This window comes from Lepus europaeus, chromosome 18 (assembly GCF_033115175.1).
Source record: "Lepus europaeus isolate LE1 chromosome 18, mLepTim1.pri, whole genome shotgun sequence".
NCBI classification, from domain to species: domain Eukaryota; kingdom Metazoa; phylum Chordata; class Mammalia; order Lagomorpha; family Leporidae; genus Lepus; species Lepus europaeus.
The window spans coordinates 40,673,660-40,697,259 of NC_084844.1; the positions used below are offsets into that span (position 1 = coordinate 40,673,660).

The following is a 23,600-nucleotide window of genomic DNA, read 5'->3' on the forward strand; positions in this document are numbered from 1 at the left end:
CGCTCCATCCACTCATATGAATGCTCAACAGCTGTACTTCTTGTTCCTCCCAGGAAAAGCAGCCTCTGCCAAGATGCTGTGAAAAAGATGGCGGGGAAGGGGTACCTGAACAGAGGGGTTGCATTCTCCTGTGTCCTTCCTTCCCAAGAACACCACCCACCCCATGATGGTGCTTTCATGGGCACTGGTAGGAATCACCTTTTTAATCTCCTGGTTAATCTCCAGCTCTCATGCAGCTCTCTTGAAACATAACAGAGGCTCAGGAACTCCTGTTGTAGGAGCAGATGGTTGGCCAGCGGGCTTTTCTTAGGAACATTCCTTGCCTTCAAAGAGTGAATCTTCTAGGCAGCCTCCTTGCTCTTACTCCCTTGGCTGTAGTCTTTCCCGAGCATCTTAATTGCGACATCAGACAAGCAAGGCGGATGTGTTCTCTTTGCTGGAAGTCTGGTAACGCACCTGACGCACTCTCCCACTTTCCAGTTGTGTGAAATGTGCTTGAAAGAGGGAAAAACAACACAAGCACAGTTAAATGGCTGGCATGTTATTTTGAAAACAGTCTAATGAGAAATTTCAGGAGCTCATTGAGAGGAAAGCTGAATCGACTCAGGGAAAGAAAAAGTCTTGAGTTTTAGAGGCGCTTCAGAGCAGTGCAATTTCATTTCCTTCAAGTGTAATAAGCCAGAAGAGACGAGAAACTCATTGCCTAGGAGAAGCCCTAAAGGTCAGGATTAATAAATGGGTTGGAAGGTTTGAAGCTTGCAGGCCGTCGTGTGCGAGTAAGTGGATGTATCTACAGTTCCTGCAGGGACTTATACATAATTTATTTTCTTAAGTGGGTACACGGTGTAGGAGCGTTGTTTGCACTTCTAATTGGGCCAAAAAAAACTGTGTCTCTGTGGGTATCGGTCGTTCTTAACTTCTCCCAGCAAGAAGTCTACTTTACATTCCTTGACCTGTAAGGCAGGTGCACCCACAGGTCACAGCAAACCCCATGCTGGCCCGAGGATGGCAGCAATTACCGGTCTCACTCTTACTCCTGGGTACAATGCCCCAGTCTAAGGGTCCCAGCCTTCACCTGCAGCCCCTGGTATGAGCAAACAGAAGGCTTTAGCCACCACACCACAGCCAGACTTCTTCCAAACAAGCTGTGCGACTCGAGGCAAGCCACCTCACCTCTCTGAACTCTAGACTCCCTGAGAAGTTTGAATAGGAAGGTTTTTGGTGCCTGGCATTTTTCCAGGTTCCCTCTGACTCTGAGCTGAACCTACTCCCAAACCCCCTTCATGTCAGCAAACACTGGTCTCACCTGTCTGCTGGGAGGAGGAAAGAGTCTGAAGCATAGCTACAAGGATCAGAGAGCAGGGAGCACAGAGCACAGGCTTTGGAATTAGGTGAGGATAAATTTTACCCTGGCCTCTCCACTTCACCAGCCGTGACCTAGCTCAACCTCCTGGGCCTCAGTTTCCTTATCTGTAAAATGGTGATGATATCACCAATCTCATAGGACTGCAGAAACTTTAGAGATGGCCGATAGGAAGTGATGGCACTGGAGGCTGCTGGGGGAGGGCACCAAAGCTGGGCTGTGATCTCAGAGCTACATTTAGAGTCACCAGGAGCACCATGACACCGGCTGCTCACTCCAATTTCCGTGTTCCTCTAACTTTGTGCCAGCCTGAGAGAGGTGGTGTCCTCTGTACCAGGGACTGTTACTATTCGCTTGCTGGAATTCAAGTGTTGATTTTCGAAGTGCGTCTCCTCCAGAAGTCTGTGGCCCCCTGGTAATCTCGTCGGCTGCCCGGGGCTTCCAGCAGTAGACTTAACATTATTAGGGAATCGGCAGTGCATGGCAGCTGGCTCTCTTCATTCTCCCTAGTTTGTTTACAACGAGCTTGGTGTTGTGTGAGCATAGCAGGGAAAACACGGATCCCTCAGGCCGGCGCCGAGGCTCAACAGGCTAATCCTTCGCTTAGCGGCGCTGGCACACCAGGTTCTAGTCCCGGTCGGGGTGCCGGATTCTGTCCCGGTTGCCCCGCTTCCAGGCCAGCTCTCTGCTGTGGCCTGGAAGTGCAGTGGAGGATGGCCCAAGTGCTTGGGCCCTGCACCCGCAAGGGAGACCAGGAGAAGCACCTGGCTTCTGGCTTTGGATCAGCACGGTACGCCGGCCGCAGCACGCCAGTCGCAGCGCGGCGGCCGCGGCGGCCATTGGAGGGTGAACCAACGGCAAAGGAAGACCTTTCTCTCTGTCTCTCTCTCTCACTGTCCACTCTGCCTGTCAAAAAAAAGAAAAAACACAGATCCCCATATAGATTCATAAACAGTAAACATGCATATTAGGTAATCTTCCCAACAAATCCACTTTCACCCTCTCCTTTAGGCCCTAAACCACGTGGCAAGATCATTTGGCCTGGTTTTCAGAGAGTACTCTGAAACTGCTACATGTATTCAGGGTTACAGAATTCAGGAGCCAGGAGCTGCCTGGGTCCCTTCCCATCCAGCTCTAAAGCCCATTGTTCCTTCCTTTTTTTTTTAAGATTTTATTTATTTTATTTGAGAGGTAGAGTTATAGACAGAGGGAGAGACAGAAAGGTCTTCCATCCTCTGGTTCACTCCCCAAATGGCTGCAATGGTCGGAGCTGTGCCGATCCGAAGCCAGGAGCCAGGTGCTTCTTCCTGGTCTCCCATGTGGGTGCAGGGGCCCAACAACTTGGGCCATCTTCCACTGCTTTCCCATGCCACAGCAGAGAGCTGGATTGGAAGTAGAGCAGCTGGGACTGGAACCAGCACCCATATGGGATCCCAGCACTGCTGGTGGTAGCTTTATCGGCTATGCCACAACACTGGCTCCCCTTTTTTTTTATTTAAAACATTTTTGGAAGGAAGAGACACTGATAGATGCTTCCAGTTAGACAGCTCTCATCCGCTGATTCACTCCCCATATGGCACCAGTAGCCAAGGCTGGGCCAGGCCAAAGCCAAGAGCAAAGAACTCAATCCAGGTCTCCACATGGGTGGTAGGGAGCCAAGCTACTTAACCCAACGCCACTGCCTCCCAGGGTACACATTAGCAAGAGGCTGAAATCAAGGCCGGAACCAGGGCTCAAACCCAGCACTCCAGTGTGGGACGTGGGTGTCCTACGCAGCAACTTAACCACTGCACCCAGTGCCTGCCCTGTGGGACCCATTTCAGAAACCACCCCCTCACTCTTGGAAATCTGTGTTTGAAATCTGTGCCTTTTGCTTAATGCTTGCAAGCCCAATGAGTACAATTCTAAATTCTTGGGAAGCCAGCATACCCATCCCTGCCATCCACAATGGAGCTGTCAGCTCTCCCAGGAAGGCAGGGAAACGCCTGGGAGAATGGCACGTCTGGAGCAGCAGCGGGCAGCAGCCAGCTCGGCCTGACAGTCTGGACTTAAATAAATTGTATTTTCTGGCTGGGGGCAATAAGGCGTAAATTCGAAGCGTGCGCTCCACTTACACATCATTATGCCCCGAGAAGGGGAAGGAGAGCTGCATCTTGTCACACGTCTGTGGCAAAATTGCTCTGTGTGTAAATAGCTCTTCAGCCTTTGATGTTGAGCAGCGAGGAAAATAATCCTCGGAGCAAGGCTGGGCAGGAGCAGCAGGCTCAGCAGCCCCGGCCAGCAGCCAGCAATGCAGCCCGTGGACCCTTGGCCATCTCTGAGCCCCTTCCCCAGCACCCACACAGGTAGACTGCCCCCTGCCGTCTGTTCGTCAAAGGATTATTTTCTCTAATCCTCTCATGGAAAAGCAAGCAGAAATGCTTACATGCACTTAAGTGAGAAGCAGAGAAAGAGAGGGAAAGAGAGGAACAAGGTGTTTGCATGAAGTCTGGCTAGAACTAGGCGAGACCAGCCAATGCGGATGGACGCCTCCCAGAGGTGAGTAGGGGGACACAAGGCAGTAGCATCTAGGAATCTGTTCACTCATTGACTCATTCAAGAAAAGACACATAGTCCCTGACCTCTAGTGGAAAGAGACATGTTCCAAAAATAATCACATAAATAACCATCAAGTTACATACTTTTTTTTTGAAAGAGGTCTCCCATCTACTGGTTCACCACCACCACCCCCCACTCAAATGCCCACAATAGCTGAACTGGGCCAGGTCAAAGCCAGGAGCTGGCCGGTGCCGAGGATCACTTGGCTAATCTTCCACCTGTGGCACCAGCACCCCGGGTTCTAGTCCCGGTTGCTCCTCTCCCAGTCCAGCTCTCTACTGTGGCCTGGGAAGGCAGTGGAGGATGGCCCAAGTGCTTGGGCCCTGCACCCACATGGAAGACCAGGAGGAAGCTCCTGGCTCTGGATTGGCCATTTGAGGGGTGAACCAACGGAAAAGGAAGACTTTTCTCTCTGTCTCCCTCTCTCACTAACTCTGCCAGTCAAGAAAAGAAAAAAAAAAAAAGCCAGGAGCCAAGAACTCATTCCAGGTCTGCAACATGAGTGGAAGGGACCCAAGTACTTGAGCCGTCACTGCTGCTTCCCAGGGTGTGCATTAGTGGGAAGCTGGACTCCGGAGCAGAGGCAGGACTTGAACTCAGGCACTCTGATACGGGCTGCAGACATCCCAAGTCAGGGCTTAACCCTTACACCAAATGCCTGCTCCTAGTTATCCATACACCCTGATGTGCTGGAAAGGAAAACTACAGGGAGTGTGAGGTTGTAATACACGAAGCCCCGATATGGGAGGAGGCTGGGAGTGGGGGGCTGGGGTGATCAAGCCTGGCTCCTGGGAGGAAGTGGCTTTGTAGGAGCTGGCCAGGCAGAAGCGGTGGCCTGTGGAAAGGCTCTGTGTGGAGAAGCTCGCTGCATATCCCAGGAACAGCAGAGGCCCACTGAGGCATGTGGATGAGGGAGAAAGGCCAACGGCCTGAGGACCGGAGGCTTTCTCCTAAATACACCAGGAAGCCACCACGGGATTTTAGGGCTCATCCTGGTGGCCCTGGCTCAATCGAGAACTTGGCCATCACAAAGCATCACTTAGCTAAAGTCACCCGTCGGCTCCCCGGCCCTGACCAACCCTAACCTGGGTCAGCTCACACCTGGTATATTTGTCAACCTGCCCAGTGGGAAGGGTGGGGAAAAGCAGACTGACCCAGGGATGAGTGTTCAGCTTCCAGAGGCCATGGAGCATGTGTGTGTGTGTGTGTGTGTCCCTGTTGGCTCCCTGTCTGCCCCTCCTCCACAGGGAAAGATGACAACTCGGGAGGCTTCAGTTCTTCACCTGCTACATAGGGCAGACGCTCTGTTAGTGATGAAATTTGCAGGTGGGGAAGACCTCGGCTATCCCCTAGATCCTCCATCTATGAGTGGGGAAACTGGGGACGGCCCGTATTAATCAGGTCAGTGTCCCTGCTGGACATGTCCTTGCTGTGTGACCTTGCAAAATCACTTCTCTCTCAGGTCTCGGTTTCCTTGTCTGCAAAGTCGGGGTGAACAAGGTGACCTGTCAGACCCCCCTTGGGTTCTTATACTTTGTCATCGTCCTCTGGCCTCAGGGAGGGGTAGTGCCTTTACCCACATCCTCGGTGTGTTTGTGGCAGAGCTGACTCCAGAAATAGACCTCGCGGTCTACCTCCAGCACAATATGCTAAATCCAAGGACCAAGTGGTGGGGCAAGGGACACCAAGGGAGTTGGAACTTGGAAGACTCTGAAGCTAAGCTGAAATTTACTTTTCCTTACAAATGTCTTCATACAGATAGGGGAATTAATGGGATAAGCAGTTTTGGAGACAGGATATTTAGAATATCCACAGAGAAAAGCCGTATTGGAGCCCCCCAACAGTCACTCCAGGTGTGTTCACTCCACGGCTGTGCTAACTATGAAATGCTCTTATCTGTTCGTTTCAGTGGTCCCTAAGAGCATCTCTCCAGGGGACAAGTTTATGAGCAGTAAAGTTCAATTGCAATATGCAGTCATGATGATAAAACCCAGTTATTTTAAAAACTTCATTTGCTATGAACTTTGTGGTACTTCCAGTGTTCTTCCCAGTGGGAAAGCAGAGAGTAAGGCCAGGCTGTTCTGCAGTGGGGCAGCTGGCCAGGGATTCAATGCTATTTTGTATAGCAAAGGGTAGAATCTGGTGTTTTGCTAGCCCTTCCTACAAGTCCTGAAGGCAGCTAGTAGGTCTTATACTTCTTTACAGTCCGCATAATCCTTGCACATAGTAGGAGCATGTACATATGAATATTGATTGGCTGATGGTAAAAGCAAGACAGGGGCATCCTATGTCCTGGACATGTCCCAGTGACAAAGCCCCTGATGTCTCTCCCAGGACACACACACACACACACACACACTCGGTAAAATCAGACAGACATGGATTTGAATCTCAACTTCTCTACTCACTGGCTGTGTGATCTTGGGCAAGTTATGTCACCTGTCTGGGCCCTGGATCTCACAGTACAGTGGGAAAAGAAATACCACCTGTGTCACAGTTGCAAGGGTTAAACCAGATAACATGGATGAGTGTCTAGCACAGTGTCTGGCACGAGGTGGGGTCCCTCTCCCTCGCTTCTCGCAGCCATTGAGATCTGCAGCTGCTGATGCTCTTTCCTGCTGTTTACCTGTCTCTGCACTGGAGCACTGGAAGCCAGCAGGCCTCCCCATGGCCTCACTGCTGTGGGATGGGCCAGTGCAATATAGCATGGTCACGGAGGTGGCCTGGGCCACAGTCTCAGTGGCTGCTGGAGGCCAGTGCAGTAGGCCTGGCTCCCTGCCAGCCAGTTTCGCCAGATACATCTTGGCTTCAGCCTGAGGTTCCAAGCCAGTTATAAAATCACAAAAACCCATAGCATTTGTAGAAAGATTTTATAATTTTCCAAGTACTTTTGTGCATATTATCTCAGTTGAGCCTCTCAGTAACCTCGAAAGGTAACAAAGGCAAAGGCTATTAGATCCCCATTTTATAGATCATTGAAGCTTGGAGGGTTTATGCCATTCACCCAAAGACATGTAACTAGTAAGTGGCACCCTCAAAATTTGGACAAAGTTCTGTTCCTTGTCTGGTCTTTTCGCACACGGTCACTCTCCATCTTCGTAGTCATGCTCTCATCAAGTCCCTACAGTGTGCCAGCAATGTGCTCCTTGTGCTGGGATTCCGAAATGAGAAGCAGAGTCAAATTCAGGAGGGAGGCAGGATTGGTTATCAACGGCCACGTGCAGTGGAAGCATGGTGAAGGAGCAGGGAGAACGGTGAGGAGGGACAGTGGCCCAGCTTGGCCCAGTGTCTCAGGGAGGCTTCCTGAAGATGACATGTGTCAGCCCAGCCTGGGAGAACAGCTAGAGGTTGCCCAGGCAGAGAGAAGGCAGCAGAAGCAGCAAGCAGAAGACAATCGTATGTCAGTCATCAGGATGTAGCCCAGGGTGCTGCCAGGGCTTTGTTCTGGCTCCACCTACTCATTCATTCAGTCAACACATATGTGTGGGGCACCTCCTATGCCAGGTGCATGCTAGCCACTAGGGATAGAACCCTCCGTGAGCAAGCAGACACAGTGCCTGGGCTTGTGCGTGTACCTTCTGTTGGATGCCTGTGGACTTGGGTGGAAGGCAGTACTGTGGAAGGTAGGAGGCACTGGTGGGGTGCGTTACAGAGGCTGAGCGTGGACGGTCTGGATTTTAGCATAAAGGGATTGGGGAGCTCTGGCAGATTTCCAGTACAAGATTAACATGGTCAGGTTTGCACTCAGAAACAGCGACGACAGCTTAGAGGACAGACTGGAGAAGGTTGTCTGAAATCCGGGAGTCCAGCTAGGAAACCAGAGAGGCCCAGGCAAGAAGCACTTGGCTCCTAATTACAGCAGTATATAAGGAGAAAAGCTCTGTTCAAGACACATGGGGAGTGTGGACAGTCTCGCTGGCTGGCTAGAAGTAGAGGGGGAGAGGATGCTGACTCTGAGCCCTCAGCCAGTGGCAGTACTGCTCCCCAAGGCAGGAATGTAAGAGAATGGCCAGGGGTGGGGAAGCTGAGTGAGGAGGTGTGTCCTTCTGGCACCTGCTGAGCATCGGGGACCTGTGAGACACCTGAAGGGTGTTTGTCAGACACAGAGATCTGGTATCTGGAGGCTAGGTGAGAGCTCGGGCTGGAGGTGTGGATTGGAGATGATGGTTAGTGCGTAGAAGTGGACAGGATATCCCAGGGCGAGCCTGCAGAGGGAGAGGAGACCAGATCCCATTCCACAAATCCCAAATGATGTCCAGATGTGTTCTTTGATCCCACTTGGCTAACGTTGGGGCATCAGCCAGAGTGAGAAATTTCTGGTCCCCAAGAAAGGTCGGTTGTGATGGGTTGTGGGGACTCTGGTCCACTCTGGCATTTCTGGGGTCTTGCCAGTCTCTGGAGCCCAGCCTGAAGTCACCATGTGCTTCTCTCTCTCTCTTCTCTCCTTCAGGTGTTTACAAAATATGGGAAGTGTTACATGTTTAACTCAGGCGAGGATGGCAAGCCGCTGCTCACCACGGTCAAGGGGGGAACAGGCAACGGGCTGGAGATCATGCTGGACATCCAGCAGGACGAGTACCTGCCCATCTGGGGAGAGACAGGTGAGCAGTACGCAGCGACAGGGCGCTGGGAGGAGTTGGACGGGGAGCAGCACCGACACCGAGACTTTCGGCTCAGGTGTCTGACCAGCTGCTCTCGGGCAAAGGGTGGGTGACACGGTGGCCAATGATAATGGAGCCCCTGGCACGGGCTGTGTTGCCCCTGGAGAGGGCGAGATGATGGGAGTACCAGAGAGGGAGGGCATGAGGGTAAGGGAAGGCCTGGAGAAGATTTGAAGTAGGGCTGCTGGAGCAGGTGAGTGGCCTGGTTTCAGGAGAAGGGGATAGGAGGCACCAGCATCTTCCTCTCCCAGCCTGGTTATCCCAACCCAACCAGCAGGTCCAAATGGGGAAAGCAGAAAGAAAGCAGGCTCCTGCCCAATGGGCTGTGAACCATTGGAAAACCAAAGGCCTAGAACTTGGAGACCTGGTGCCTGCCTGTGTGAGCCCGGGGCATGGGGTGGCGGGGACCCACACATGCAGATACTGAAGCTGAGTTCTTGTGTTCATTGCTTATGCAGCAAACTCGTGTACACTGTTTCAGGCTTTGCACCAAAGTAAGGAGATTCAGGTGAATCCTGGCAGTCTCACCCTGCCAGCTTGAGCTGTCCCCACCAGCATCATTTGCTTAAACCATTTCCTGTGAGGTTGGGTAGCTGGGGAAGGAGGAGGGGTTTGAAGCAGGAGCAGGTGTAGGGGCAGATGAAATGGGGTAGAGAAGAAACTGGCCAGTGCGTCTGGTCAGATATTCTGGAATGATGGACATGTCTATGCCATCCAGTGTTAACCGCTAGCCCTTGTAGCTGCCAAAAACTTAAGATTTTCCTATCCTTTCACTCCTGTTCACATAAAGCTAGGTGGCCACAGGGGCTAGCAGCTGTGCGCCAGAGGGCAGCAGGTGCACCAGGGCACAGCCCCACATGGCTCTCTTGGCTTCTTGGGTTTCAGCCTTTGTGCTCACCTCCCAGATTCCTCTGGGGCCATCCGGCCCTCATCCCTGGCATTCCCGTCCTCACTACCTTGAGTGGCAGGCAGAGTGCCTTGTTCCTGTCTGCTAGGAAGGGAGGCTGAGGTTAGGCAACTTCCCTGAGGCCACCCCGTCAGTTCCCCATCTGCAGGCTGAGATGTCACTGAGCAATCGGCTGGTGCTTGGAGTCCCCTCAAAGCCACTCGCCTCCCAGGCTGCGGGGAGAAGGGGGGAGCCAGCACAGCCGCTGAAGGGCAAGAGGTGGGCTCTGGCAGATGAGGGACGCTCGGGTGTGAAGTCACCCTAGGACTGTGGGCACAGGCAGGCCTGGCTCACCAAGCCACCTGGCACCATGGACACCACCCTCTTCCTGGAAATCCCCCCCCCCCCCTTAGAGCCCGGGCCATGCTGGGAGGTACATGAGTGATGGTGGCGAGAAACAAACTGAAATGTGGCTGAGGCGGGAGAGGCAGCTTAGAGACAGGCAGCATTGAGGGGGAGAGAGAGTGGTGTGCTGAGGTCAGACAGACCTAAGACCAAACCCAGCTCTTCCTAGTGACGTGACTGAGAGCAAGGGAAGGTGCCTCCGTGTGCTCCTCTATGAAATGGACAAGGACCAAACAGATGAGAGCCACCCGGTCCAACAGGACACTCTGCAAACTGTACTCAGGGGAACGCTGACCACAACCCTGGCAGTGGAGGAGAGGTGGGCATCCCCAGAGGCAGAGCAGGTGCAGAGACCCCACCCCTGCAGCCCTGTTCTGCTCAGAGCAGAGCCTCGGGTGCCTTCCTGCCTTGCTTTGTGGACACCCCCACCTCTCAGAAACCTAAGAAAGCCAGGCAGGAACCACTGCCCTGGGCGTAATTCCCTTAGGAGAGGTAGCAATGGTTTGCAAGACCCCTTAGCAAAAGGCAGCTCCTTTGGAGGGACCCAGCTCCAGGGACTCAGGCTTAGACAGTAGACAATGACTCTACAAAAATGATCAAAAATGCCCCCATTCTGTGGGGTACGCTAGCACAGAAATGTGTGCTGGCATACCCCACACCAGGGGACCCTGTTGGACCAACAACTCTGGCCATACCGTATGCCATTTTAAAGGAGCAGAGCTCATGCATGTGTTGACCCAAAACAGGCTCCAAGCACATCAGGAGTCTCGGATGCCACATGTACCATGGATGAAAAGGGTCCAGGAACCGTGGCTAGACAACATGCAACACGAGTGTTTGTCACGGGAGTGCTTTATTGCGCTACGTCAGGAACCTCCACGATAGGATTAGCACACACAACATTCACTTCCCAAATGCCTCAGGCCATAGCAACCTTTTTCATAGAGGAGCTTACAAAATAGACTTTTGGAAAAGCTGACCTAGACTATAGACGTGCAGGTTTCACGGCCAGGGTTTTCTAAAGGAAATTAAATTGAAGACAGGTGGGAGGTTGTTAAAAATGAAAGTCTGTGTAGAAACCTCTGAGTAACTTCAAAGATAAAAGAAATAGGCAGCAGGTTATCTAGGTTGCACATAAGAGAGGCCTGAATCAAACAAGCTTAGGCATAAAAGGAATTGCATTGCCCTCAGAATCAAGGCAAGCTCACGCAGCCAGCCAGCGGGAGGGGGAGGCCGTGGGGCCAGACACAACAGGAGCCAAGGGCTGCTGTGCCCTGGGACCCCTCACCTCTCCTCTCCGGGACCCTTTCATTCTCACTAGATGCAGCCTCTACACACACAAGCACGTGCAGGCACATACACATACATGCACACATGTGAATACACACACATGTGCACACACACATGATTTTCACACATGGTTTCCTGTAGATCCCCAGTTGTATAGCTTACTGATCTACCACCAGCAAGGGACTTTTGTAACTATCTCACTGATCCAGAAAAAGAAAAACAAAGGAGGAGATCATTGGCTCCAGCTTAGTCACATGCCCAGCCCTGGGCCCATCAGCAGTGAGCAGAGGAGTGGGTTCATGGGCAGACCCTGGGTGAATAGCACAGGGAAGGAGTCCCAAGGGGCCTCTGTGGAGCGGCTAGTCCTGTGAATGGCTGTGCTGGGGGAACTAGCATGTTTGTGTGTGGCAAGGGGGTTGCATCTTAGGAAAACTGGATCAGTGTACAGGGAGCTCTCTAAGGAACTCTAGCTCTAAGTGGACAGGTTTAAATGCTAGTAAGACCACAAGTAGGGCCCTCCCTTTCTCACCTCCTTTCATCCCTCATTCACTCCAATGCAAAACACACCTTCTATGAAATATAATCAGCCTTGATTTCCCCAAATTCCAGTGTTAAAGGAGCATGAATGTAACATTCGACATTTTCTAAGGGAGGATTGTTTTTAAAGCCAATGTTACCAAAGGGACAAAGCCCTGGCCCTGTTATCCCCCCGGTCTCTGGGGCCTCACGCTACCCCACCTTGTTAACCTGCCTCTGGCCACACTGGCTTCCTTTACTGTTTTTTAAACTTACTTACTTTTCATTTTATTTAAAAGGCCAAGACAGAGATGGACAGATGAGAGAGATCTCCTGTCCGGTGGTTCAGTCCCCAGGTGCCTGCATCAGCCAGTGTTGGCCAGGCCAAAGTTGGGAGCCAGAAACACAATCCAAGTCTTGCACTGGAGTGGCAGGGACTCAAACACTTGAGCCATCCTCTGCTGCCTCCCAGGGTGTGTGGAAACGAGAAGGAGCTGGGACTCACACCCAGGCATTCCTTATGGAATGCAAGCGGCCCACCCGCTTCTGCCTCCTGACTGCTCCGAGAGCAGTCTGACTTCAGGGAGTCACGATCGAGCTTCCCTCTGCCCCGCACTCTCTCTGCTCCGACATCTGCATGGCTGTTGGCTTCCCTGTGTCCAGCCTTCGCTCAGATGGCTCCTTCTCAGTGAGCCCAACCCTGACGGCCCTATCTAAAATTAGACCCTGCCTTAGTCCTCTCCCCTTCATCTGCTCAACTTTGCCTTGTCCCCATGACATGTTCCCTTCATACATACCGCGGGATTTACTTAAGTTCTATTGCCTGTCCCCTTCCACTGAAACATAGGGCCCAAGAGCTCAGGACTCTTGGACTGATATGCTGGAGCAATACATACGTGTTTAGAGAACCAAAAACTGCTGGACTCGTGCAGACTGCAGGAGCCCAGGTGAGGGAGAAACTAACACTAACGAGCAGTCCTGCGCTCACCAGCCGTGGTCAGCACCATAGGAAGAGGAAGGCGCGGGGCCCAGAGAGGTTGAGTGAGCCCCCAAGGACGCACACCTAGAGAAGACACTGAGTCAGGGCAAAACCAGGATCAGAATCCAAAGCAACGCTCCCGCCACTAAATTCCTTTAAAGTTCAGAGCGGGATTGTGAAAGCACTGCCCCAGTGATGGCGGAAGAAAAGAGGTGGGGGCAGCGCGCGGGCGGCCCCATGGCAGGTCTGTGCCGGCATCCTTTGCCGTCCTCTGCTCTGTTCTCCTTTGAGAGCGGGATCACACGTGGAATGAAAGCTTGAGCGCCGTCTTTGCACACCAGGCAGATTGAAGCAGAGCTCCGGTGCAGCTAGAAGAGGGGACACCAGTTTGCCTTCTCCTTTGTTCTCGGGGGCCACCCCAGCGCGTCCCCGAGAAGCGCTCAGTCTGCAGGGAGCCCAGTTTGAACACCGCTGGATAGGAGGTGGCTGTTCAGGAGCTGTGTCTGTCCAACTCTAAGCACCGCCTCCCTTTTGCGGAGGCAGTGGAGGGAGCTTGCGGGAGGTCTGTGGAGCGCCAGAGCCGAGGGTCTCGGCCTCTGATCGAACCCGGGGCACTGCACCGAGCAGATGTGTGGGTGGGAGAGCCCCACCGCAGGCCCCACCTCTATAGCAGCCAAGGAGGGTTTTTCTCCTTTCTTTGTTATACATACAAACCTTCTGGGACAAAGTCTGTAGTTGTCAACAAATGTTGACAGAGACCAAGTGGATGAGCGGTGACTGACTCGGCAAAATAGGCTGAGAAATAAGAGCCTGCCCTGCGGGAGCCAAGTGGCCCCTACCTTAGAAGGCCAGAGAAGACGAGAAATCGGAGGCTTCAGCTCCTGCTGTAGCCGGACTGAGAGGTGGAGCTAAAACGAGGAGGATTCCTTTACCAGTCGGGACAGGAGCTGTTCAGGACCCCAGATGTCATTCCCTGGCCCGAGGCAACCAGACAAGCATCTCTCCCCACCCCAGCACAAAGAGACCAGGCAGGCGGTGGACCTGGGCAGAACAGGCCCCACAGAGGGCATGGACAGCACAATGTACAGAAACTGGGGAGTTGGCGTGGGGTGCTGCTGGCTGAGGCTGAGACTCTCGGCCAGGCTCCCCCACCCTACCCACCCTCGCACAGGTACAGGGGCTCCCCTTCTGGGGAAACAGAAAAGCCCAAGGGGGAAGACCCCCAGATGACAGCAGACCTCAAACTAAATGGCCTGGTGAGGGTGCTGTAGAGTGAGTCCCTCACTAAGCCCCGCCCACACAAGGAAGGGCTAAGCAGCCAGAGCCAGCTACTTCAGGGAAGCCACCAACAGGAAAGGAACCAAAACCAGACAACAAAGCAGCTTGGAGAAAATCGAGATGATGGCCACAGCACAGGCTATAGAGCCACACTGCCTGGGCTCATATCTCAGCTACACCACCTAGCCGCTGTGTGACCTTGGGTTACTTACTCAACCTCTCTGGGCATTGGTTTCATCCCCGCTAAAGTGGGAATAATAATATTGTCTATGCTATAGGGTTGTTGGTTGGTGGATTGAAATGAGTTAATATTTATGATGTGCTTAGAAAAGTGTCTTGATGATATTAGGCATTATGCAAGTGTTTAATAAGAAAATAAATGCAGAAGCATAAGGAAACATCAAAATGTTTTAATTAAAATTCTCAAGAGAGATAAGAGATGATACAGCATCCATACACACAAGCAGAAGATACTATTAAAAAGGGAACGTTCAGAGAAAAAGAAAAAATCAGAACTTAAAAATATGATTGCATGCATCAAAAAAAAAAAATATATCCAGACCAAGACACAGCCCTGCAAGAATCGGGCTGACTGACATGAAGGGGGGATCTTGAGTGTTTCCCGAGGGTGGGGCTGGCATCGGGTGTAGAGGGTGAAGCCACTGGCTGTGTTTTGTCCAATGTTGGAGCACTGGCCCTCATCCATGTACTCTGCTTCTGATCCAGCTCCCTGCAGATGCACCCGGGAGAGTGGCAAGGGATGCACTGCCCTCTACATGGGAGACCAGGATGTGGTTCCTGGCTCCCAGCTCCAGCTTAGCCCAGCCCGGGTCATTGCAGCCATTTGAGGAGTGAACTAGCAGATAGAAGATCAAGCTTGCTTTCTCTCTGTAACTACCTTTCAAGTAAATAACTAAAATAATAATAATAATAATAAAAGTTTCCAGAGAGAGGAAACAAATCACATACCTGGAATCCAGAATCTAGATGGCCCAGGATTTCCCAACAGGTGTGGTCCGAGCCACAGGGAATGGCACGGTACCTACAACTGTCTGTCTTCCTTTCCTAAGACAATTCCATCCCAGCGAGCTACAAGTGATGTGGAAGGGTAGAATTTGCTTCCAAAAAACAATGTGTCTCCAGGTAAACTTTTTCAGGAAGCTAAAAGACGAGAAAGTCAATCAAGAAAGACGATTTATGAGATTCTGACATGGGGGGCTCTGGCCTAAGAATTCCTAGAGGAGGAAGAAGAGGAGAACCAGGGTGACAGCCAAGCAGGGGCCCAGAGAGCCGCCATCAGACTGGAGCCGGAAGACGGTGACTCCTGCAGGCCTGGCCCCAGTGGCCCTGGCCACTGTCCCGAGAGGCGTCCTGTGGCCCTGGATTGCTGGTGACAGGGCCCTGGCAGGCCAAACAAGCCGGCCAGGTGAAGCAGTATAGCCACAGCAGTTTCACCAGGAAGATACCAAGCACGTTCTAAGTGACAAGGCAGGGATGCAGACCAGAGCCGTGGTTACGTGGAAGCAGGGTGCTGATCTCAAAGCACCATCCACCCTCACCTGCAGGGAACGTGGCAGACTTCCCGCTTAAGCCTGCATCCTCATCTTCCAGGGAAGGAATTCAGGAGACGATATCTAAAATGTCCTCGAACCAAGAAAGACCCATCGAGCAGTGGGTGTGCATGGAAATACGAGAGCAGACCCTGGAAGCAGCAGCTCAGGTGGTTGTGAGCCTCTGCCTGTGCGATTGGGCCTCTCGGGGCACACAGAGGTGGAGCAGGAAACTGATGTTTTCCATTAGAAGCCTTGCAGTACCACTTGGCTTTGTAAATTATGTACATATATTGCTTTGATAAAAATTAAAAATAATCATAAATTTTGAGCATAGCTGGAAGGCCTGAGCAGCTATCAAGGGTAACACATTTCCTAACGCCCCTCACCACCATCAGAAATGGAACATGGCAAGAGTGGATGCGGATGGTTGCTATGGTTTCCCTAACATCTCTGCTCCCAGGAAATACTCTTGTCATGGTGCCAGGTCCTAAGGACCTCCCCAGAACAAGAGGAGCAGGCTCTGGCCTGAATTCTAAGAGTCAAGAGCGCAGGGACATGCAGAGCTAGCCAAGGCGCCCTGCTCGCTCTCGCGGCGGGATCTCTGTACTGGATGACGGGCTGGTCTCCGCAGGTGCTCATGGACCCTGGATAGAGGATGCCATGAATCAGAAGCACCGCTGGAGGCAGGCGTCTCTTCAGCAGGCAGAAGCTACCTGGGAAGCCTGCTCAGTGCACAAGCTAAGCGCTACGCAGGCAATATGAGACCTGGTTAAAACCAGCAGCCAGCCGGGCAACCGTCCGAGGAGAGCAGCTTGGAAGCATGTGAAACAGACCCAGTGTCAGAGCTGTAAAAATCTTCCTCTGTAATTGATCTCCACCCAGCACCTACAGTGTGCCAGGCACTCCAGTGATACAGATGTGGGGCCCAGTTCAGGTTTTCCAAAGAGTTTCCACTCTAAGCAGCATCCTGAGTGCTCCTGGTACAGGGTGGACAGGAGCACATTCACCCCACAGCTTTCTTGCCAGGAGCCTGAGGTGTGCCAGGCATTTGCAGCCTGGTCAGAGAAGACCTCGAGGGCTATGACAGCTAGAAAAGCTAGAGAGCAAAGGAGGGAGGGTGGAGCTGGAAGAAGAGGCTATCTCGAGGGAGGCTTTAGAAAGGAGGTGGCCTTTGGTCCTCGTCCCAGACAGGTGTGCCAGGTTTCTGGGTAGTGAGTGGGAGTTAGGGGAGGATGTGGCACCGTGGAGAGCTGAAGTCCCAAGCAGAGGGAGACAAATGAGCAACAAAGGCCAGCAGCAGTCCCGGGCGGGCGGGAGCTCCTGGCCCTGCAGCTGAGACCTGGGGCTGGAGAGGCAGGCAGAGGCCGGCTCACGTGGGCCTGTGAGAAGCCCTAGCTTCCACCCAGGAGTCCCGACTGGCAGCCTGACACCACCTGCAAGCTGGCTGGACCCGCAGAGTCTCGGGCACCAGCCCGAGGCTGCTCTGCCACAGGACCCCCCAGTGACGCATGTGCAGGGTCGAGTCTAAGAAGCTCTGTCTGGACCACTGTTTGGAAGCCTGGGGATGTCGTCTCCACATCAGAGTAGTGCTCAGACCTCCCGGTGCAGGAAAGCTGCGGTGCTTTTTACATCCACTGATGGAGAAAGTTCCAGAAACAAGACCTTGCTGTGACTCCTGGGCTGCTCTGGAGGACCCTGAATTCTGTATCTCTTCACCGTGTGCACACCACGTGACCCGCTCGCCTAACTTCCACCTGTGTGTGTAAACAGACGCGTCACAAGCAGAAGCGTGATCATCACCATCTTCCCCGTCATCTCGGAGACATGGCACTTCCTGACACCTTTCCAAGGCTGCGGCTCCCATCTGCCTGTCACCCACCCAGGCTCAGCAGCCTTCTTATCCTGGAATTCTCATCTCTGAACCTGGGTGCACCAGGGAACTCATTCTTTAAAGAATCTGTGGGACAAATCTTCCTGGTATGAAACCAAACCCACTCCACATGTAGTGCCTTCACCGTCATCTGTTTTGCAAATATCTTGTCTTTTAAAAAAAGATTTACTTATTTATTTATTGGAGAGGCAGAGTGACATGGAGGGAGAGAGACAGAGATCGAGATCGATCATCCATTCACTGGTTCACTCCCCAAGTGGCTACAACAGCTGGGGCTGGCCAAGGCTGAAGCCAGGATCTTGGAACTCCACCCAGGTCTCCCACTTGGGTGTCAGGGTCCAAGCACGTGGGCTATCTTCCCCTGGCTTCCCAGATGCATGCATTAGCAGGGAGATGGATTGAAAGTGGAGCAGCCAGGATTTGAGCCGGCGTTCATGTGGGATGCTAGTGTTGCAAACGGCATCTTAAACCCACTGTGCCATAACACTGGCTCCTGTTTTGCAAGTATTCTGTTTAGCAGGAACCTAAATGTAGCCCTACTTCCTGTTGCATAAGCAAGACCTAACATGAACTGTATCCTTCTCCATGGTGGGCACATCATCCCACCGGGTGGGTACAAGGGGCTTCCCTGAACTTCATCCTCTAATCCTCATCATATAACAGGTTAACCCTTAACAGTGCACTAAGCAGGTCTCTGGGACGCTGAGTCGCTTTCCTGCATCCTCATGGCTCAGAAGTACTGGAGCTAGGACTTGAATCCACATCTTCTGATTTGGTCCTTCCTGGTTCTTCCCACCAAGAGCTTAGTGACCCTTAAAAATGAAAAGGGGAGGGAGAGAATGGCTTTGGGTGATACTCTGCTCAACAAGTGTAATGGGTTCTCACTGCAAGGTGTCTTGGATCTTTATAAAGTATCAGTGAGCTCCATGGCTCTGCAGGGGACGCCCGAGCGCTCAGGCTTCACCGGACTCTGGCCGGCTGATAGCAGTTCCTGAGTCACAGGCCTTTCCTGCGGGGACACAATGTTGATTTTCCTTCCTCCTGTGGCTTCGCTCAGCTCTAAATGGCACTTGTGAGCCATCAGGCATGAGCTTGCCCAACTGCGAGCTGGGTTTGGTTTTCTCACCAAGGGCAGTCACCTCCCTGGGGAGGAGCAGAGGAAGACGAGGCACACAGGGTCCGGCTGTAGACGGGCAGCGCCCCGTGTGTTCTGTGCCTGGAGAACCATCAGTCTCTCTGACTTGATGTGAGTTCCAAATAGCTGCTTGTTAAATACATCTGTTTTGCAGATTAAAGTAAGATGTGGTGCATGGCCCTCAGCTCATAGAAATGTAGAAATTAAAGTAATCCTAGAGATCAGCCCTGGCTTGCTTTTTTTTTTTTTTTTCCATTTATTTGACAGGTAGAGTTAGTGAGAGAGAGAGGCAGAGAGAAAGGTCTTCCTTCCGTTGGTTCACCTCCCAAATGGCCACTATGGCCAGTGCTGCGCCATTCCAAAGCCAGGAGCCAGGTGCCTCTTCCTGGTCTCCCATGTGGGTACAGGGGCCTAAGCACTTGGGCCATCCTCCACTGCCTTCCCGGACCACAGCAGAGAGCTGGACTGGAAGAGGAGCAGCTGGGACTAGAACCCAGCACCCATATGGGATGCTGGCGCCGCAGGTGGAAGATTAACCAAGTAGCCATGGCGCCGGCCCTCTTTTGTTTCTAAGACATTTTTTTTACCTATTTGAAAGGCAAAGTTATAGAGAGGTGGAGGAATGAGGAGAGAGATCTTCAAGCTGCTCGTTCACTTCCCAAATGGCCACAACAGCCAGGGCTGGGCCAGGCAGAAGCCTGGAGCTCCTCCCAGGTCTCCTAGGTAGGAGTGGGGCCCAACCTCTTGGGCCATCTTCCACTGCTTTCCAGGCACATTAGCAGGGAGCTGGATCCAAAGTGGAGCAGCTGGGACTCGAAGCAGCGCCCATAGGGGATGCTGGCATGCCGGAGGCAACTTAACCACTAGGCCACAACACCAGCACCACTTATCTTTGAACAAAGAAGAAACTAAGATTTTAGAGCAGCAGGATAACTGGCCTGAGGCCACACAGGTCTTCAATGTGGAGCTGGGAGTCAAACCGGAGTCAAACCTAGGCCTACCCTGATGCACTTCCCCGCCTCTCTTCCCAGACCTTGGGCCTCCCTGCACATCCCTGGGGACCAAGATGGTGCCTGTAGTTGACTCCGACTGCACTTGGCAAGCTCCTCACCTGGGTGGCTGGTCCCGACCCCTGTCCTTGTCACACTCATGAGCTTTCCCCTGAACTCTGGGATGAGAGAGCAAGGACGGCGGAACCCCCTGCAGAGCAGTCTTCCCCCTGCCCCTCCCCACCCACCTGGGAACTTGCTCCCTTCCTCCCTCTCCCTGTCCCTCTCTCCCTCTGCCTTAATGGAGAGACAGAGTTAGAACCCAGGAGGAAAATAGTGTAAGTACCAGATGTTGGGGCACCCAGTGGAAGGGAAGCTGCTAGGAGGTGGGGACAGCAAGACTGGGCAGAGGCTAACCAAACAAAAGCCGAGAAGAAGGGCCAGGCCAGCTGGAAGGACCCACATGAGCCAAGAGGAGTGTACAACAGCAGCTGACGCAGCTGGGCTCTGTAGAGAGTCAGAAATCCTGACATGTGATTATGGTGGTAACACTGCAAATGACTGGGTTCTGCTTAGGTGCTAGCGATCAGCCCAGGGCTTACTATGCGCTGTCTCGTTTAAGCCTCACGTGGTCCCACAGAAACGGACCCATTATTCTGTTCAAACCATCTGGTAAGTGAGAAATGTGAGGCTCCCAGAGATCATATAACTTGCTAGAGGTCACCCCGCCCGCCCCCGGGGCTCTGGCATTTAACCGGCTGTCCCGGGTTCTCTGGGTCTGCTCTCCATGCATAAGAGGCCTGCGTTTCTGCCTGTCTCAGTGTGACTGGCTCCTCTGGGAAACGGGTGCTCTAACCCTGGGCGATCCCTGCCAGGGTGCATAGTAGGAAGGAGGTGGAGCTAAGGCCAGAGGTAAAATCTGCAGGCAGATGGTCTTCAAGCAGTGTCAGAGGCTGAAAACGACTCTCTTCAGGGAGTGAGGTCTCCGTACCTCAGGGAGCTCAAACACAATGAACACTGCCACAGGGGAGACTCTGCTGTCCCCCCAGAGGTCAAGTGAGGTCCTGTGGGACCAGCCAACAGGGAGGTGCCCATAAAGATTCACGGAAGGCGGCCGTCGCTGCAGCACCGGCACCCCGGGTTCTAGTCCCGGTTGGGGTGCCGGTTCTGTCCCAGTTGCTCCTCTTCCAGTCCAGCTCTCTGCTGTGGCCCGGGAAGGCAGTGGAGGATGGCCCAAGTGCTTGGGCCCTGCACCCGCATGGGAGACTAGTAGAAGCACCTGGCTCCTGGCTTCAGATCGGCACCGCGCGCCGGCCGTAGCAGCCATTTGGGGAGTGAACCAACGGAAGACCTCTCTCTCTCTCTCTCTCTCTCTCTCTCTCTCTCTCTCTCTCACTGTCTAACTCTGTCAAAAAAAAAAAAAAAGATTCATGGAAGACTGTTTAGAAAGGTGTAAGCAAGGCCATCGGTGTGGTGCAACCACCCTGGCCTGGGAGCCGGGAGAGCCATCACCACCCCCAGGGGAAGCAGGAAGGAGGCGAGCTTGGAGCCCAGAGACAGCAATATGGACAGACCCCCCCCAGCCCCACCCCTGAGGTGGGATCTTCCACAGGGACCTCACCAACGGAATGGAAAGGCTCCGCAGCATGGGCTGCACCTCTTCTCCCTCTCTCCCAGCTCCTGCCTGGGACAGTCACTGACCCCAGTCAGAACCCAGAGATCAGGGGAGCCGTGATGAAGCAGACTTCCCAGGCAGAGAGCATGGTGTGTGTGTGGGGGGGGGGGGTGCGGACAGAAGCCATCTTGCCCAGGACCCCTCTGCACCATGAGACACCCCCTACAGGGCTGACCTTCCCCCTACCCGCTCCGTCAGGGCCCCCACACTAGCCACAGGTAGGGAGTCAGTTTTGTCCGAAACAAGAGCCCTCTGATCAGCACACCCCCTGCCGGAGCCTAGCAAATCCCCCAGGCTTTCAGAGATGCCTTTCTTCCTGCTTCTCTCCGGTGTTGATTTCCTCCGCCTGTTTCCAGTAATTCGTGAAGATTAAAGGTTTAAGCTGCTTTTGTTGCCGGGCGCTCCCCTGCCCCATCACGTTCTGCCCATCGTTCCTGTCTCCCCCCACGGTGCTCCCACACCCTTTCTGCACACACAGCAAAGGCCTCCCCAGGTAGAGCACACCTTGCGCCTGCCCTGGCCACACACCTGAGATGTGCCGGGAGAAGCTAGCTGCTACTGGCTGAACTCTGCAGCACCACGCTCCTCTCAACTGCACTTTCATGTTAAGCCGTCTGGGTTTCGGCATGGTCTCAATTAACAACAGCTCCAAACACTACGCATGTAGTAGCTTTCCATGCTTGCTCGCTCACTCGCTCTCTGGAGCTTTGAATCCCGATGCTGGCAACGTATAAACAAATCCTTCACCGCACCAGGGGCCTGCCTTCTTTGAAGGAGTTCCGTGCTGGCTTTGGCAACGAGAGTAATGTGCAGGTCTGAACAATTCTGCCAGCACGAGGGTGGATTCAAATCAGGACAGTCACACAGGGCCCCGTGCTCAGAAGGGCCACACACCTGGTTTAATGCTGTCATGGCCATCTTGAAATGCTCCTGTTTCTTAAGAACATCATGTTCATTTTCATAAATTATTAACAACCTGTTGTTTAACAACAGGTTTTTTCCACCATGGGCCCCACATTTGCATTTTGCACTGGGACCCACAAATTACATGGGGGGGGGTCCCAGTGAAGGGGAATGTTGCACATATAGCCCCACCTGCACGTCAGCAGGGCAGGACCTCCAAGACATGGGGACTGGTGACTCGCAGCCAGGCAGTGGGCAGGAAACAATAGGCACAGCCTCCCATCCTGTCCCTCACCCCCCATCACCACCCTTACTTGCTTTATTCAGCAACTATTTTTTTAAATAAAGTCAGAGTTACAGAGAGAAGGAGAGGCAGAGAGAGAGAGAGGTCTTCCATCTGCTGGTTCACTCTCCAATTGTCTGTAATGGCCAGAGCTGCACTGATCCAAAGTGAGGAGCCAGGAGCTTCTTCCTGGTCTCCTACGTAGGTGAGGGGACTCAGGACTTGGACCATCTTATACTGCTTTCCCAGGCCATAGCAGAGAGCTGGATCAGAAGAGGAGCAGCTGGGACTCGAATCGGCGCCCACATGGGATACTGGCACTGCAGGTGGTGGCTTTACCCACTGTGCCACAGTGCCAGCCCCAACTATTTATTAAGCTCTGCTCCATGTCCATCACTGTACCAGAGACTTAGGGGATATCACAAGAAGCAGATCCTCCCATTCTTCAGCCCCATTCAGACCCTCCAGAGCTCTGAACCAGGGCCTACACTACATAAAACACACTCCCTATAAGCTAGAAAGAACGCTGACTTTGTGGCTGGCATTGTGGCACAGCAAGCTGAGTTGTCAGTTGCAACACTGGCATACCATATCAGAGCACCAGTTCTCACCCCAGCTACCCTGCCCACTGCTAGTGCACCTAGGAAGGCAGCACATGATGGTCTAAGTGTTTGGGCCCCTGCCACCCACACAGGAGACCCGTATGGAGTTCTGGCTCCTGGCTTCAACCTGGCCCAGGCCTGGCTGTTGCAGCCATTTGCCCTTCTCCCTACCCTTGCCTTTAAAATAAATAAATCTTTAAAAAAGTACCTCCCACTGATTCACTCCCTAAAGACCTGCAATGTCCAGGGCCTGGGCCAGAGTCAGAAGCCAGGAAGTCAATCCAGGTCTCTACATGAATGGCAGGAGCCCAGCTACTTGCACCCTCACTGCTGCCTCCTGGGGTCTACATCAGCAGGAAGCTGGAGCCAGGAGCCAGACTCCAGAGCCAGACTCCAGAGCCAGGCCCTCTGATGTGGGACACCTGCTTGGCCATAGGTGGTTTCAACATGTTTAACTTGGGCAGTTGAAACAGGGAGAGGTGACCAGCCCTGCTGTTCTGCCCATTACTCAAATTATTCCCAAAACAAGGGCTGAATGTCTGGTTTCTCCCTGTGAACCACAGGTCGGCTGCTCTGAATCTACCTTACTGGGC

At 53.1% G+C, this 23,600-nt stretch overlaps 1 protein-coding gene across 2 annotated transcripts in view; it reads left to right on the forward strand.

Moving 5' to 3' along the window:
* ASIC2 (acid sensing ion channel subunit 2) overlaps positions 1-23,600 on the forward strand; it is a 1,095,751-nt gene that overhangs the window by 973,109 nt on the left and 99,042 nt on the right. For both annotated transcript variants that reach the window (XM_062216314.1, XM_062216313.1), the window contains exon 2: positions 8,412-8,562. In XM_062216314.1, coding sequence (XP_062072298.1) covers positions 8,412-8,562 — 151 coding nt within the window. The remainder of the gene's footprint in view (positions 1-8,411; positions 8,563-23,600) is intronic.